General features: G+C 40.6%; 1 protein-coding gene across 1 annotated transcript in view; it reads left to right on the forward strand.

The window, feature by feature from the left end:
• NBEAL1 (neurobeachin like 1) overlaps nt 1–16372 on the forward strand; it is a 150866-nt gene that overhangs the window by 63890 nt on the left and 70604 nt on the right. Inside the window, 6 exon segments of the mRNA XM_034786588.1 lie at nt 852–935; nt 2303–2401; nt 2525–3108; nt 11536–11668; nt 13462–13581; nt 15035–15338. Coding sequence (XP_034642479.1) covers nt 852–935; nt 2303–2401; nt 2525–3108; nt 11536–11668; nt 13462–13581; nt 15035–15338 — 1324 coding nt within the window.

A 16372-nucleotide genomic window follows, 5' to 3' on the forward strand; every position in this document is an offset into this window, starting at 1 on the left:
TCGCAGTGCTGAGCACATGAAAGTATGTAATCTAGAAATCTTGATTCTGTTTAAAATAGCCAATCCTGTTGGTAACTCAGTGTGAGGATCTGCATGTAAACATTTATTCACTAACTTCTCATTGAACTAATATATTGCATATTGGACAGAGACTGTCACATGGAGTCTGTTGATTTGCATAGTTCCACTGGTCAAGTTTACAAAGGGACCTGCTGATATATGGCACGTAATTTTCTGTTCATAAATTATCATGAAAAATATCAGTATTCAGAGGAATTAACTAATAGAAAACATAAAAGGAAAAGAATTATTTGAGACTCATTTTGTTTGAAAGTAGAGTGTCATCCACTAGGATGGATGTAAGAGGCAATGAAGTTATTGGACTGTGCTGGTATAACTAATCACTTCTAATGTGTGTGTGTATTGCTTTGGAGCCTGCACAGAGATTAAAATGATATTCATCTCCATTTGTTAAAGAACTGATTGTCAGAAAGCTATATACTCTGCAGTGCACACATACAGTACAAGGGGTTGGTTACTTTCTTTTCCTCCCTCCCTCTTGAGATTGTCCATTAACAGCATGAGGAAAATTTGTACATTTGTCCATCAGAACCTTTTACTGTAATGTGTGTGAACGCTTCTTTCCTCTTCTTGAACTACATGGCTAGTTTCCTGTCATTGTGTCCTTTCTTGTAGGTTGTGGTGTCATGAAATCCATGTTGGTGGGGAGATGATTGTAAAGCATGATAATTAACTTTGATTTTCATCCTGGCAGAAGTGCACAGAGTATCCTTCAGAGCAGAATTCTATTTAATATGTTTGTAAGTAACACCTGTCTCTGCTGCTTTCAGGTGTTTCAGGGACAACTAGACTGCTTGGCAGTATCCACCATTCAAGCCCTTACAGCAGTATTGCACAAATCTCCAGCTGCGAAGGTAAGCATACTTATGCATAGGTCTGTTTATGGCAGCCATCTTTCTCATTTCTTGTTCAACATTTTAATGTAAAACCTTGAAGAATTGTTTATTATTATTAATTATTATTATTATTGACAGCAGGCCCCAACCAGATCAAGAAATCCTTTGTGCTTTTCCTCCTCTTATGGACTACATCATCATTTGGGCTGGACATTAATTTAATTTTATGTAAAGTTGGAACATGATTTCTGGGATTAGAGCTAATTTGATTGGTTAATAAAAAACAGAAACTTTAAAAACTGAATGTAAAGTAATATTCTCTGACAACTTTTCCTGCAATGAAAATTGTGCTAAGTCCCATGAATGTTTGAAGGGGCACCTACATACTCTGCATTTTAAGTGAATTTTTCAACAGTGACTTTTTTGCCTCTCACTACTTTATTCCAGAAGCACTTCACATAAACTCCTGTTTCTTCCAACAAATTCACTCATATTTAAAAATGTATTTTTCCACATTGTACAGATAACAATTGAAAATACCCATGCAAAGAGAAGGGAATTCACTTAATAGGATGTAATTGCTGTTTATTAACTAATAAGTAGATTTATATAACTGTGTAGATTTTACTGCTTGAGAGTTGTTTTCCATAAATTCAGTGCAAGGTAACCAGTTTTCAGAATACTTTCCCATATTTAATAAAGTTTCTATCTCAAATATTTCTCAAATATTATTAAATCAAGACATTTTTCTAGGAGAATATTTTACTTAAAAATGATTATATACTACTTCAGCTTCTGCACCTACTTGTGTTCGTTTTCATCTTATTCTATAGGTTCAACTAAATAATAAAACAATTGGTATTTAACTAATAAACTAAAAAGACTAACATTTTGAAATATATTAAAACAATTGTACTGGAGATTTTGTTTATGGTTTATAACAAGTAAAATAAAGCTCTTCTCTGTGCCTGTGTACTTCTGTTGTAATTTGCCACCTAGAATTAAAGCATTTATTAAGCTATAGAATATATTTTTGCATGACATAATATTATAGGCAGTAGTGTCATGAATCTATAACTATAGGGCTAATCCAAAACTCGTTGAAGTCAATCAAAAGACTATCCTTAACTTCTTTAGATAAGGTTTGTAGTATGTTCTCATAAAGGGTAACATAACAATAAAGCTAGTTTTGTGTTAATGAGACCCTATTAATGCAGGTAAGTAATTAGCCACTAGAGTTAGTTGTGTCTGTCTCTTTTATTATCCCCAACAGAAGTTAGTCCAATAATTACCTCCTCAGCCTGTTCTCTCTAATATGCTGGACTGACACAGCTACAACGGCACTGCATATTTTTCTTAATGTTACTATTTTTTTTCCTCTTTAGGAGGTCTTTAAAGAGCGGATTGGTTATGCACATATGTATGAAGTACTAAAATCTCTGGGTCAGCCTTCGCGAGAGTTGCTAGAAGAACTTATGAATATGGTGAGACATGTGCTTGCTTTGAACATTATCTAAAATGGCTGAACTTCTGGACAGCTTTTCTGCCTCTATTTTGTTGTAATAGGCCAGTAGTTCATCTTTGTGTTCTATGCTCTTTTTTTCCAGGCTGCTGAAGGTGATCACGTGTCTGTTGGAATTTTGGGCATTAGTAACGTCCAGCCCTTATTGCTGCTTATCCAGTGGCTTCCAGAGCTAGAGTCACATGACCTTCAGATCTTCATCTCAAATTGGTTGAAGCGAATCTGCTGTATTAACAGGCAGAGTCGTGCCACGTGTGTCAATGCAAACATGGTCATCCGCATCATTGAGACATTAAACTTCCACTCTTCACTTCATCGCACTTGTGCTGAGAACCTGATTGGCCTCCAGGGTTCTTTGGGAAGTCAATCAATGAGCTCTGAAGAACTGCATCGACTAATACGACTCTTGAGGACTAATGAACCAAAGCAGTCTCACCCTTACGTCATCCCTGTGATGCGTGCAATTCTGGCAATGGCTCGGAAGCAAGGCCTGGACAGTGCCATGCAATATTTCAACTTGTCCCCCAGCATGGCAGGAATTGCTGTGCCACCTATTCACAAATGGCCAGGCTCTGCATTTTCCTTCAATGCTTGGCTATGCCTAGACCAGGACCAAGTTACACCTGACATCACCAGCAAGGGAGGAGGCAAGAGGAAGCAACTATACAGGTATGCTTGCTGTGATTACTTTGTGTGGAGGAACATCTCTTGGTAATCTGCATCCCATGGCATATGTGGTAGCGATGCTTATATTTATATAGCACATTTCATACCAAAATACTTGATAAATTGAATATTGGTTGAGTTTGTAATGGCTTCATCCACCACTGAAGACATGACTATACTACAGGAATAGCTATGCAAATGCATGGTTAAGGATTTCTGTATTGGAACAATTATACTGCTAGTGTGTATAGGAAGGTGCAATTCTATAACGATATTAAGATTAAATTATTTGGGTAATGCATATTAACATATGTTTTCTCATCCATGATGGCATTAAAAAAAGAAAAAAGGACCCCCTAATTGTAACAGGTAACCATGCATTAGTATAGTTCTTGTCATGTATAGGGGCCATAAAATATAACTGCCTCTGATTTTAACACAGGTGTTCAATAGCAAACAAGTGCAAAAATTCAGGATAATACCTGAAAAATATCCTTTTCTAACTGGAACTTCATGGGGAGATTTCTGCGTTTGGAATTTGGCCAAGACACCACTTTAACCCTTTTCTCATATAAGCAATGCCATAGATTGACTCATTTTAAGATATAAATGACCACTTTTGATTATTATCTGAACTACAGGCCCTCCAGCAGCACAGCGCTCCAGAATATCATGCTGGGGTATTAGTATAGTACTGACTTGGTTAAAAGTGCCACCTGCTTAACTCTCATCACCATTTCTTTTATTTTTTTAAAAAGGTCTCCCATTCAAATCCTGACCTAAACCCATATAGTTTCTGAAATCTAATGGTATTATAGCATAAGGAGAAATGGCTGCAGCTGCATTTGGACTTGATGGTTCTAGAATAGTAGTTTACATGTTTAGTCATTAAATTGCATTTAGAATATGATGTATTTTAGTGTGTGGTGGAGAGAGGGTATCCTATGTTACGCTGCATATCCTGCTCGCCAGATAGGGATTGGTGTTGGCTACTCAGATGAAGTTCTAAGATTCTTGATTGAAGGGGATATAATAGCAAATAGGAAATAGATAACAAGAATAAATGAATGATTAAAAACACAGGTGGTTACTTTACTTTGTTTCAGTGGAAAATGCTTTTTTAAATATACAACAGAAAAGACTGAGCTAGCTGCTATCTCCAGGCTTTGCAGTCTATATGTGCATTATTAGGTGAAGGGCGGATACCGTCGACTTAATGTACCCATTCTCCACACATGCACTGCGTTCATCATTTGAAAATGTATTATGTCTACTTTAAGATGACGTATGATGTGGAGCTGGCAAGTAGTGCCATTACCTTAGGAGTGGGGGCTGAACAATGATGCCATCAACACATTAAAACGACCACTTTGAAATCTTTGCATTTTTTCTATGAGTTTAATGATTCTACGTATTATTTCAAGATGTAAAATTGGATTTCTTTGTGTTCTCAATGCATCACAACAACAATTGTAGAACTGTGGGACTGGAAGGGACCTCAGTAGGTCATCTAGTCCAGTCCCCTGCACTCAAGGCAGGACTAAGTAATAACTAGACCATTCCTGACAGGTGTTTGTCTAACCTGTTCTTAAAAACCTCCAATGACAGTGATTCTACAACCTCCCTAGACAATGTGTTCCAGTGCTTAACTGCCCTGACAGTTAAGAAGTTTTTCCTAATGTCCAATGTGAACCTTCCTTGCTGCAATTTAAGCCCATTGCTTCTTGTCTATCCTCAGAGGTTAAGGAGAACAATCTTTCATTCTCCTCCTTTTAACAAGCTTTTACATACTTGAAAACTGTTACTATATCCCCTCCGTCTTTTCTTCTCCAGACTAAACAAACTCAATCTTTACAATCTTTCCTCGTCATGTTTTCTTTAATCATTTTTGTTGCCCTCCTCTGAACTTTCTCCAGTTTGTCCACATCTTTCTGCAGTGTGGTGCCCAGAACTAGATACAATTCTCCAATTGTGGCCTTGTCAGTGTGGCGTAGAGTGGAAGAATTACTTTTCGTGTCTTGCTTACGGCCCTTCTGCTGATACATGCCAGAATGATATTTGCTGCCCTTTTTTTTTTTTTTTTTTTTTTTTGCAACAGTGTTACACTGTTGACTCATATTTAGCTTGTGAGCCACTATACACCCCAGATCTCTTTCTGCAGTACTCCTTCTTGGGCAGTCATTTTCCATTCTGTATATTTGCAATTGATTGTTCCTTCCTAAGTAAAGCACTTTGCATTTGTCCTTAATGAATTTCATTCTATTTTCTTCAGACCATTTCTTTAGTTTGTCTGGATCATTTTGATTTTTAATCCTGCCCTTCAAAAGTACTCGCAACCCCTCCCGTCTTGATATTGTCCACAGACATTGAGTATATGCTCTATGCCATAATAATTTATGAAGATATTGAACATAACCAGACCCAGGACCAATCCCTGCAATACTCCTACTCCCGAGGGAATTATGTGCCAAAAATTTAAAAATTATGTGTACAATATTTTAAAATTCTGCAAATATTATTTGTCAATAAATAAATGTGGCTCCAGCATGGCAGTGAGGGGCACAGGCCACTGGCTGCATTGAGGTGGAAGATCACCCTGAAGCCCCCACCTCACCCACTACAGGGACTCGGCAGTGACACTGCACCTGACCCTGACACAGTGCAAGGGCTGGGCCTGTCCCAGAAACACCCCGGGGCCCCGACCCTCTGTGCCAGGTGCACGAGGTGTGGGTCGGCAGGCTGAGTCCATCAGGATCCAAGTGTGGAGGGGCTTAGTGTGGGGGAATCCAGGTGTGGGGCGAGAGGTTTCTATGTGGGGCAATCTGGTTGTGGGCATCTCAGTGGGAAATCTGGATGCACAGGAACTCGTTGGGGGGTTCCGGGTGCAGGGGCAATGGGACTCCAGGTGATGGTGGTTGGGCTCAGCCGTGGGGTCTGGGTGTGGGAATTCAGTGAGGGGGGTTCGGGTGCAGGGGGAGTGAGGCTTGATGGAGTGGGGGTCCAGATGCAGCTGGTTGGGGCTCAGTGGGGTGGGGGTCTGGGTGTAGGGGGGCTCATCAGAGGGGTCCAGGTGTAGGGGGTAGGGCTTGTCAGTGTGAGGGTTCAATGGGCCTGCTTAATGGGGGAGCCCCAGCTGCTGCCGAGGGGATTCCGCATGCCGGGATCCCGCTTCCCCCATGATTCCCCTATCCCCTTTTCTTCTCCATCCCCCTCACCCCACACCCTAATTCCCCTCCCCCTGCCCTATTCCGCTGCCCTTCCTTCCCCACTCCCTCTTCACCCCCACCCCCTCAGCTCCCTTCCCTCATTTCCCCCACCCCCGCTTACCCAGCTCCACCGCAGGAACTCACTGTTCCACAGAAAATAGGAAGGCTCCCAGAACACAGAAAGGGAGCGCAACTGGCAGTAGGACCCAGGAGGCTGCGTTCAGCTGCAGAGTCAGCGGAGCCCGAGACAAGACCCAGCCTCTGAGCTGGGCAGCTCTGCATCTGCAGAAATGAGGAGGGATGGGGGGCAGTGGCATGTAACCCTGTGTGCTCCCCCATGCCTCATCTCTGTTTGGGGGGCTGTCCCCCCCAAAACTGCACACAAGGTTGTGCCTCCCCGCCCCCACAAGGCTTCCTTGCTGTTTTCTGCAGGGAAAAGCAGGAAATGTGTGTGTCTGGGGGAACATATGTTTTCTGCTGCGGGCACCCCGTCCCGCAGAATCCCTCCAGGAGTACAGTCACTGGCACAGTTGATTGTGCAGCAACACCTACTGGTACAGGCACAAATAAGGTCTTATAGAAACTCAGATGCCATTGTGCCCTTGAAGAATACAGGAAGTAGTTCAGCATACACATTTTTCCATCCATGTTGTGATGGTGAACTGATATACGGCTCACCTGTGTGCGAAGGCCCCCAAATTTTTGTTTATCAAGATTTTTTTTTTTAAATGCTCTTCAAAACTGTCCTCACATGGTGGGAGTTTGGCCAGTGACTTATCGTTTTTTGATGGCTAGATTCAGGCACAAGCAATTCGGGTCTCTGTGGGTCTCCTTTTCTTTCTTGCTCTGGTCATACAGCACTGCTGCCAACTTCCTTGCTGCAGAAATTCTGACTTGTCCATTATTTTCTCCCAGTTTGGCAAGATCTCTGAAGCAGTAAGCTCCCTTTGTTTTCACAACATTAAACACAATTTCCCCCCTGTACCAAATAGGGATGGTACAGAATCACATCCCATTAATGCATGTGCAGCAGGAAGTATGTTGCAGAAGTCAGGAGTGAGTGCATCACAAATTGCATGCACTGATGTGAGGCAACACTTGTCAGTTGTGCTAGAAATGGTGCCTGTTTCAATCCACATGTTATCTGTGTGTTCATTTTTGGAAAGTAGTGAACATCAAGGATGAAAACATTTGTATCAGGTGACCTCCTTACTATGGTTCTTTTGACAGCAAGAAGCCCAAAAGCCATATTGGCACATACAGCATGCAGAAGCATCCTTGTGTCTGCTTCCTCTTGAGTACTGTGCAAGTCTTGGGCTTCTTCACCACCTCTACTAATGATGGACTTCGCTACTTCACCACTGGAAAAGCCTCCAGCAAGGAGGAGTGTTGGTGTTGAGTGTGCTCCTATGCTCTCTGGTGCTTTTTGAACCCTAGATTCACAGATGAATTTTACAAATGACTGCTTGTTGGATGCCATGTTTAGAAACTTTCCCATGGTGGCACAGAGAGCATCCACCAATCACCTGGTATTTCTTGCATCCAACCTTAGATCATGTCCAGCACTCTCTTTTTGCAGTTTTCACAGAGTTACTGTTATCATATCTGTCAGACTTTGATTACAGAATTCGTGTTGTCAACTGCTTTTAGGACCTGCCTTCAGTACTCAGCAGCCAGTTCACTGAATGTGGGAAATTTGTCTCCAGCTATCATTTGTATGACAACCCTGGCATCTCTGATCTACGCTGTCCTGGCAACTCCGTTTCTTTGTTGTATGCTCTTAGCTCATGGATTCTTTCTGCTTAGCACTTCCAGCTGATGCCCTAAGTGAACTTGGTTTTTATTGCTCCATCAGCATGGAAGAGGAATATAGGCACAGATCCTATTGGGTGACTAAGAACAGTTCCGTTTGAAACATCACCGCTACATCTTGCTAAGGACAAGGCTCTGCAGGAAAAAAACTTCTGAACTGATGGCTGTTGTGATTTCTCTTCCCTTGCCATTTACATTTGGTTATCTTGGCAATTTCAGTAAATGTTTTGATGCCAGATTTCTTGACTGGGCTATATGTCCCATCAGAATCAAGTGCGTCTCTCTCAAATCTCTCCATTTGTTCTTCACCAACATCTTCTGTTTTCACTAGAGACTTGTGTATATCCTATGTTACATGCAGTCTGGTAGATATGTTGATAAGCGCCACAGGATATGATTCATTGTCATATAGTAAAATCTGTAACATGCTCTTTTTCCCTCTTAAGTGAGAAGGCAAGACTAGTTTGTGGACTTTTTCTTCACTATTTCTTGTTAGGCCACTTCTTTCTCTCATAGCCTTTGCATATTCATAATATGAAGCTATGTATTCCCATCTTTAGCACTAATACTGACCTATGCATAAGTGTCACTGAATTAAAAAGCTAGTTCCTAGAATATTTCAAAGGCTAGCACTGCATACATAGGCAATTACAAATTAAAATGTTCTAGCAGGCAGACTAGATGCTACTTTGTATCTGCAATAGCTTATAAATGAAGAAGCATTACATTAAGAATTCACAACAGAGTCCTGTGGCACCTGATAGACTAACAGACGTATTGGAGCATAAGCTTTCGTGGGTGAATACCCTCTCCGTCAGACATGGTATTCACCCACGAAAGCTTACGCTCCAATATGTCTGTTAGTCTATAAGGTGCCACAGGACTCTGTTGCTTGTTACAGATCCAGACTAACACGGCTATCCCTCTGATACATTAAGAATTCATGTTCATTTATATCTACCCACTATGCTATACAAACTGTGGGCATGCATTCTAATGCTACTGGTACACAATCTTCAGTGTGGGACTGATGTGGTCAGCAAATTTCAACTGAAAACTATAGATAACTGTTGTTACTTCTGAGATACTTTGACAATTAAGAATACGTTATGTCAAAACATTTCATGGTAGTATATTAAGGACAAACACAAAGTACTCCACTTAGGAAGGAACAGTCAGTTGCACACATACAAAATGAGAAATGACTGCCTAGGAAGGAGTACTGCAGAAAGGGATCTGGGGGCCATAGTGGATCACAAGCGAAATATGAGTCAACAGTGTAATGCTGTTGCAAAAAAAGCAAACATCATTCTGGGATGTATTAGCAGGAGTATTGTAAGCAAGACACGAGAAGTAATTCTTCCACTCTACTCTGCACTGATTAGGCCTCCATTGGAGTACTGTGTCCAGTTCTGGGCGCCACATTTCAAGAAAGATGTGGACAAATTGGAGAAAGTCCAGAGAAGAGCAACAAAAATGATTAAAGGTCTAGAAAACATGTGGGAAGATTGAAAAAATTGGGTTTGTTTAGTCTGGAGAAGAGAAGACTAAGAGGGGACATGATAATAGTTTTCAAGTACATAAAAAGTTGTTTACAAGGAGGAGGGAGAAAAATCATTCTTCTTAACCTCTGAGGATAGGACAAGAAGCAATGGGCTTAAATTGCAGCAAGGGCAGCTTAGGTTGGACATTAGGAAAGACTTCCTAACTGTCAGAGTGGTTAAGCACTGTAAGAAATTGCCTAGGGAGGTTGTGGAATCTCCATCATTGGGGAATTTTAAGAGCAGGTTGGACAAACACCTGTCAGGAATGGTCTACTCTAGATAATACTTAGTCCTGCTTTGAGTGGACTAGATGACCTCTCGAGGTCCTTCCAGTTCTATGATTCCAAAATGTTGATATTTGCCATATTTGTCATGTTAAACAGTTTCACCATTTTGGGGAGGGGGGGGGAACGGGACGGGACTTGCCCATGCAAAACCAATACAAAGTCTTTTAACAGATTGTTGTTTGGTAGATTTGATCAAGAAGCACCATATTAAGGTGTTGAAGTTAATTTAAACAGTAAAAATTGTAAGTATAGTCATATCGCAGTGTTTCTGGAATTGTGCAACAAATGAGACTTTTTCATTTACCTCACCTACAGGCTTACAGCACTACTTGACAGCTCCTCATTATACCTCATCTAAACATACATAAAATAAGCTTTCAAATTATGTGTGTAGGATGGGTACATTAAACTCCAAAATTATGGACCTTTTTGGAGAATTGCTACACACTTGTATAGCTTTCACTTAATATAGATGCACCGTCTGTTTATTCTGTAAGTGCCATGACTAATAACGATTGTAGTGAAAATGCTTCTCATAATAACCACATTTGAGGGAATGTAACAGGCTTTGACAATAATTTTTTCACATGTTTCATAATGAAGTGTTCAAGGTATGAAAAGAGCCTAAAGCCAGGTCTGCACTAGAAAACCGGGCAAGCCCTCCTATTGTAGCTTCTACTGGCAAAGAAGTGCTTTTGTCAATATATCTTATACCAGTTGGGTGAGCAAAATAAGCTATACCAGAAAAAGCACTTTGATGCCAGTATAACCGCATCTACGTTTGGGCTTCTGCCAGTATAGACATATTGCAAAAGATTACCCCTCTCCCACTCCCATTTTACTTTACCAGCAAAAATTTCAAGTGTAGACCTGACCAAAAAATTCCCTATAACCATTTCAGACTTCATGCAATTTCTGTCAAAATGGTTCCTTAAAAAGTGTTAGAAATAAAAGCAACAGTATAGCAGGATAGTTACCTTTGTGTGTAATCTAAATTTAGGAAAATACTTGATTGGAGAAAAATACTTCCTAATTCCTATAACAGGAGCCTCCAAAATGTCCCAAGTAAACATAGTATTGGCAAATTACCACAAGCCTAAAGGCAGCCTTTTACTTCACCCCTCCTGACAAAATGGCACAGATTAATAAAAGATGAATCTAGGCTTCATAGAGGTGTTGCTTGCAGAGACTACAGTCCCCCACATGCAGTGCTTTATATTGAAACCAGCATAAACTCTGTGGATTTAAGCTGAAACATTACATGCTGGAACCAAGGTTTGCATCTCCATGTAAAGGTGAGGATGGCTACAAACTTCTTTGAGAACACTAGACCACTTTTGTCCTGCACACCATGTTTTAGGGTTCCTTGTGCCTACAGTTTACGTGTAGTTGTTGTTTGTTTTTATTAGGTGAACCAGAATGTCACTTTGAGGGTCCTTTTACTCATTAGATATGACTAGTGATGATGGAACGTTTTCAGCCATGCTGAACAATTTAAACAGGTTTTGTACTGAATTCACGTACCGCTAGATACTTTTCAACAGTTCTGATAAACTATCTCATGGATTTTTCATTCTGTAGCTTTTTTACAGGAAGTGGGATGGGTTTCGAGGCCTTCATTACCTGCTCTGGAACGCTGGTGGTTGCAGTTTGCACAAAGAGAGAATATGCAACAGTGATGCTGCCAGAGCATTGTTTGTGTGATTCCCTCTGGGTAAGATCTGCTACTTGCTACTTAAATGTACTTTGTTTAGCCTTAGCTAAAGAGAAGCAGCTGATAATCTTAACAAGTGATTTAGTTTTTTTCTCTTGAATAAAGACACATTCCACTTCTAAAGATAAGGCCTAATCCTTAAACATGTGAGTAGATCTTATTGTAGAATTATTTGTTTCATAGGGTTTTGAGGGCAGGATGAGGGTATATTCCTGGGTGTGACTTAACAGTGAGAGGCTTTGAGGAGTTGCTGTTTTTATTTATCAGCTGGTTGAGGTAAATTGTTGTCTCCATTTAATTAGTTAATGCTGCTGGCTTGTGGAATTAATTTGTTCATTAATATTGATGCTATTGGATGGTTATTGCAAGTCTGTTGTCAAGGGGCTTATAAGTTTTGTATATGTTTTTAAATGGTAAATCTAAATAAATGTCAGTGTGGCTACTTAGGCAAATAATGATAACCGGATAGGATCTGTAATCCCAGAATCCTAGAAATGTGGGGCTGGAAGGGACCTTGAGAAGTCAATTCCAGCCCCTTGCATTGAGACAGGACCAAGTAAACCTAGATCATCCCTGCCAGATGTTAGTCCAAACTGTTTTTAAAAACCTCCAATGATGGAGATTCCCACAACCTCCCTTGGAAGCTATTCAATAACTATAAGAAATCCTTATAGTTAGAAAAAAATGCCTAATCTCCAATTTAAATCTCTCTTGCTGCAAATTAAGCCCATTGTTTCTTGTCCTTCCTTCAGTGAACATGGAGAACAATTGATTGCTGTCCTCTTTATAATAGCCCTTTACATATTTTAAGACTGTTAACAGGTCCCCCCTCAATCTTCATTTCGTAAGACTAAAGATGTCAGGTTTCTTTAACCTTTCCTTATAGGTCAGGTTTCCTAAACCTTTTATCACTTTTGTTGCTCTCCTCTGGACTCTAATTTCTTCATATCTTTCCTAAACTGCCCAGAATTGGACACAGTATTCCAGCTGCGGCCTCACCAATGCTGAGTAGAGCAGGATAATTGCCTCCTATTAAATATAATAGTTCTGCTAATTTTTGCAACTGCATCACATTGTTGACTCATATTCAATTTGTGATCCACTATAACCCCCAGATCCTTTTCAGCAGTACTACCATCTAGCCAGTTATTCCCATTTTGTAGTTGTGCATTTGATTTTTCCGTCTTAAGTGTAGTACTTAGCTCTTGTTTTTATTGAATTTCATCATGTTGAATTCAGACTGATTCTCCAATTTGTTAAGGTCTTTTTGAATTCTAATTATGTCCTCCAAAGTGCTTGCAACCCCTCCCATCTTGGTGTCATCCACAGATTTTATAAGCATACTAATGGTTACTGTATCTGCAATCTCTGTAACGGGGCCGTGTCAGTGTTATGGTAATTCTCCTTAAAAACGTCAAAGGAATAGAGAAGAAACATAAATGCAACTGGATCAGTTAGATGGCTCCTGAGTGGTGGGATGTGTTACGGGAACTTCTAAAGTTTATAAACTATAATTTAGTTCAAAGTCTAAGGCTTAGAAAATGTGAATAAGTTACTCTGTTGCCCCATCCCATTCCTAAGGCTATATTTAGGGACTGCATTACATTATTATGAAGGGCGTCACATGTCTTTTTTTCCCCCTCAAAAATCTTTCAGTGATTCTATAAAAGTTTGTGGTCTGCTGTAATTTTTTCACCCATTTAATGGTAGCAATGTTGGGCAGACGTGCAGAATTCTTTTGTTGCATTTTAATAAGAATCTAATCAAACTGTACTGTTATATTGCCTGTCCAGCACAACATAACTATTGTTCATATGCCTGGAAAGAGGCCCTTTGGTCAAAGCTTTGTCTACATCTACGTCAATGGACAACAGAAGATCTCTGCCCCACTTAGATTTCCTGCCATGAATGAAGTAAGTCTTTTCTTCCCATCAGACCGCTATCCTAGGGATTTCTTGCAGAAGAAAGGTTTGTAAAATGGCAGTCAGATAAAACAAAGAAATAAAAAGGGAAAATGGGTCATCTGTGATTAAAAACATGATAGAAGCTGATTAGCAGTTGTTTTCATTTTCAAGTGTTGAGGATAGCTAAGTTCATCCCCAACATGTCTCTTTGGGCCATCTCAAGTACAGCAGAATAGAAGAGGACTTGATGTTGACCAAGAATTATCTTTTGATGGTGATTCAGTGGCCTGTGTAACCTCGTGTTAGCTCCTTCTATGTGAGGTGTTTTTTGTTTTTGTTTTGCTTTGTCTTTTTTTTAAACTACTGTCACAATTAGCACTAACTGCCTCCCTTGTTGGCAGTCTTGCCAACGAAGATGGTAGGTTAATGCACAGCGGAGAACTACCTTGTCTCACTAAGAGGTGGTTCTCAGTACATTTGAGAGCACACAGGAAGTTTGAGTAATCTTGCATGTGACATTGTCTGTGCTGTATTTGGTTAGGGGATACATTAATAGGGACATTTCTTTTCAGTGCTGTTAACTGATCATTTCTACATGCTAAATACTAAATTAACCTTAATAAGCACAAGCCAATAAAATGCCAAAATGATTATACATAATATGTGGATGCTGTTGTAAACCATTGCTCCTTTTTGTGGAACAAGTCCGTTTTAAACCTGGGTTACAATGTTATGATACTGAGCCATTATTTTTATTTTTATAGGCCCCAGTTCTGCAATCCTTCTTGGTTTGGGGCATATATTCATATGAGTAGTTCCATTGACTTCATTATGACTACTTGCATGACTTACATGCTTCCTGTAAAGGTTGAAGAATCAAGTACTTAGTTATTAAAAGCAAACATAACTGCTGACTGTAAGACAAAACTGTTGATTTTTTTGATGCATCTGTGAGAGCTTTAGAAACTCTAAAACATTCATTCAGCTTCTTTTATCAACATTGAGTGGGAGGGGTACCTCTTGCTGCACAAGATGGCATGGGAAGATGGTACTGAAGCTTTTTATTAGTGCAAGCAATCAAGCAGAATACTTCATATGACAAGATTATTGTAGAAGATACATCTTGCTTAAAGTATGATCCAAGGGGAATGGTCTGCTGGGACAGAAACCTTGATGCTCCCTGCAGAGGCCAGTAACAGGCCAGGGAAACAAATTACTCCTGCTTGGAGAAGGATTAGTATGCACTTTCTAGTGCTTTTTGTGCATAATGTACACCAACAATGTATTGCTGTCTTTCTACACCTGTTTCCTCAGTCAAGGCAGATTTGCTCTGAAAGGTCATTAGATTTAGTTCAACTCACTTATTTTTTATGTTTAATTTTGTGAAAGTCTCAAGAATTTTTGACATTTGGCTGTAACATTATTTTATTTATTTTTATTTTTCTTCCGCCGTCATCTCCAGCCTTTTACTTCTTGCTGCATTGGTTCAGCTGGTCAGAGGACAACCACTCCTCCTCCATCTCAGATACCGGACCCACCCTTCTCTTCCCCGATTACGCCTCATCGAACATCTCTAGGTGGGATTCTCTCTCCAGCTAGTTGGGGCGGACTGCTTGGGAAATCAGAATTGATCACCAAGTTGATCTCCGCGGGTACCCAGGACAGTGAATGGGGATGTCCAACATCACTGGAGGGCCAGCTTGGGTCAGTTATCATCTTCCATGAAGCACTGCAGCCCTCGCAGGTGAAAGCTTTATATTTGGCAGGTAAGTGGTTGTTGGTGGTGGTTGTATAGTGGTAACATCTACAAGCCTAGCTATGGACCAGGATCCCATTGTGCTACGTCTGTACAAACACCACAACAAAAAGATGATCCCTGCCCCCAAAGAATTTACAGTCTTAAGTACACAGCTTGCACTGTGCCAAACTGGTAGATATGTCCTTCAAAATAAATGTATCTTTTTATAGTAACACATTTATGTTATACTATATTTGCTATATTTACACAGATTCTCCTTTTCCCCTATTATGCATCAAATATATAGACATGCAGAGAGGTCCACAAAAATTTATATCCACCAATCCTGAAGAGGTGTTAAAAAAACTTAGACAGATATCGACCAATTTGGGCTCTCATTTAAATGAGTGAAATCTGAAGTATCTCCATTAACTTCAGTGGAGCTACTCTGGGTTTAAACAAATTAAACTGAAAGCAGAATTTGACCCATTAGCTAAAAAAAGTTGAGTAAAAATCTTTAGTTGGGTATTAAGATTAGGCAATTAAATTACTCAGTTAAAGGCCACAGCTTTGTCCATATTGATTTTCATCTTACTTTTGCATGTGTTTTAAAGATATTTTCAGTGTGCTGAAGTATCTGTTTTATTATTGGTCCAGATCCAGTTTCAAAAACCTCCTGTATTATATAACTAGGGTTACCATATTTCAACAATCAAAAAAGAGGACGGGAGGAGCCCCGCCCCTGCCCTGCCCTAGCCCCGCCCCTGCCCCTTCCACTCCCTCCCACTTCCTGCCCCCTCAGAACCCCCAACCCTCCCCCCCACGCCTTGTCCCCTGACTGCCCCCTCCTGGGACCCCTGCCCCTAACTGCCCCCCAGGACTCCACCCCCTACCTAAGCCTCCCTGCTCCTTGTCCCCTGACTGCCCCCTCCTGAGACCTTCCCCACATCCTAACTGGCCCCCTAGGACTCTACCCCCTACCTGTCCCCTGACTGCCCCAACCCTTATCCCCACCCCCACCCCCTGACAGCCCCCCCCAGAACTCCTGACCCATCTAAACCC

This window comes from Trachemys scripta, chromosome 11, assembly GCF_013100865.1.
Source record: "Trachemys scripta elegans isolate TJP31775 chromosome 11, CAS_Tse_1.0, whole genome shotgun sequence".
NCBI lineage: Eukaryota > Metazoa > Chordata > Testudines > Emydidae > Trachemys > Trachemys scripta.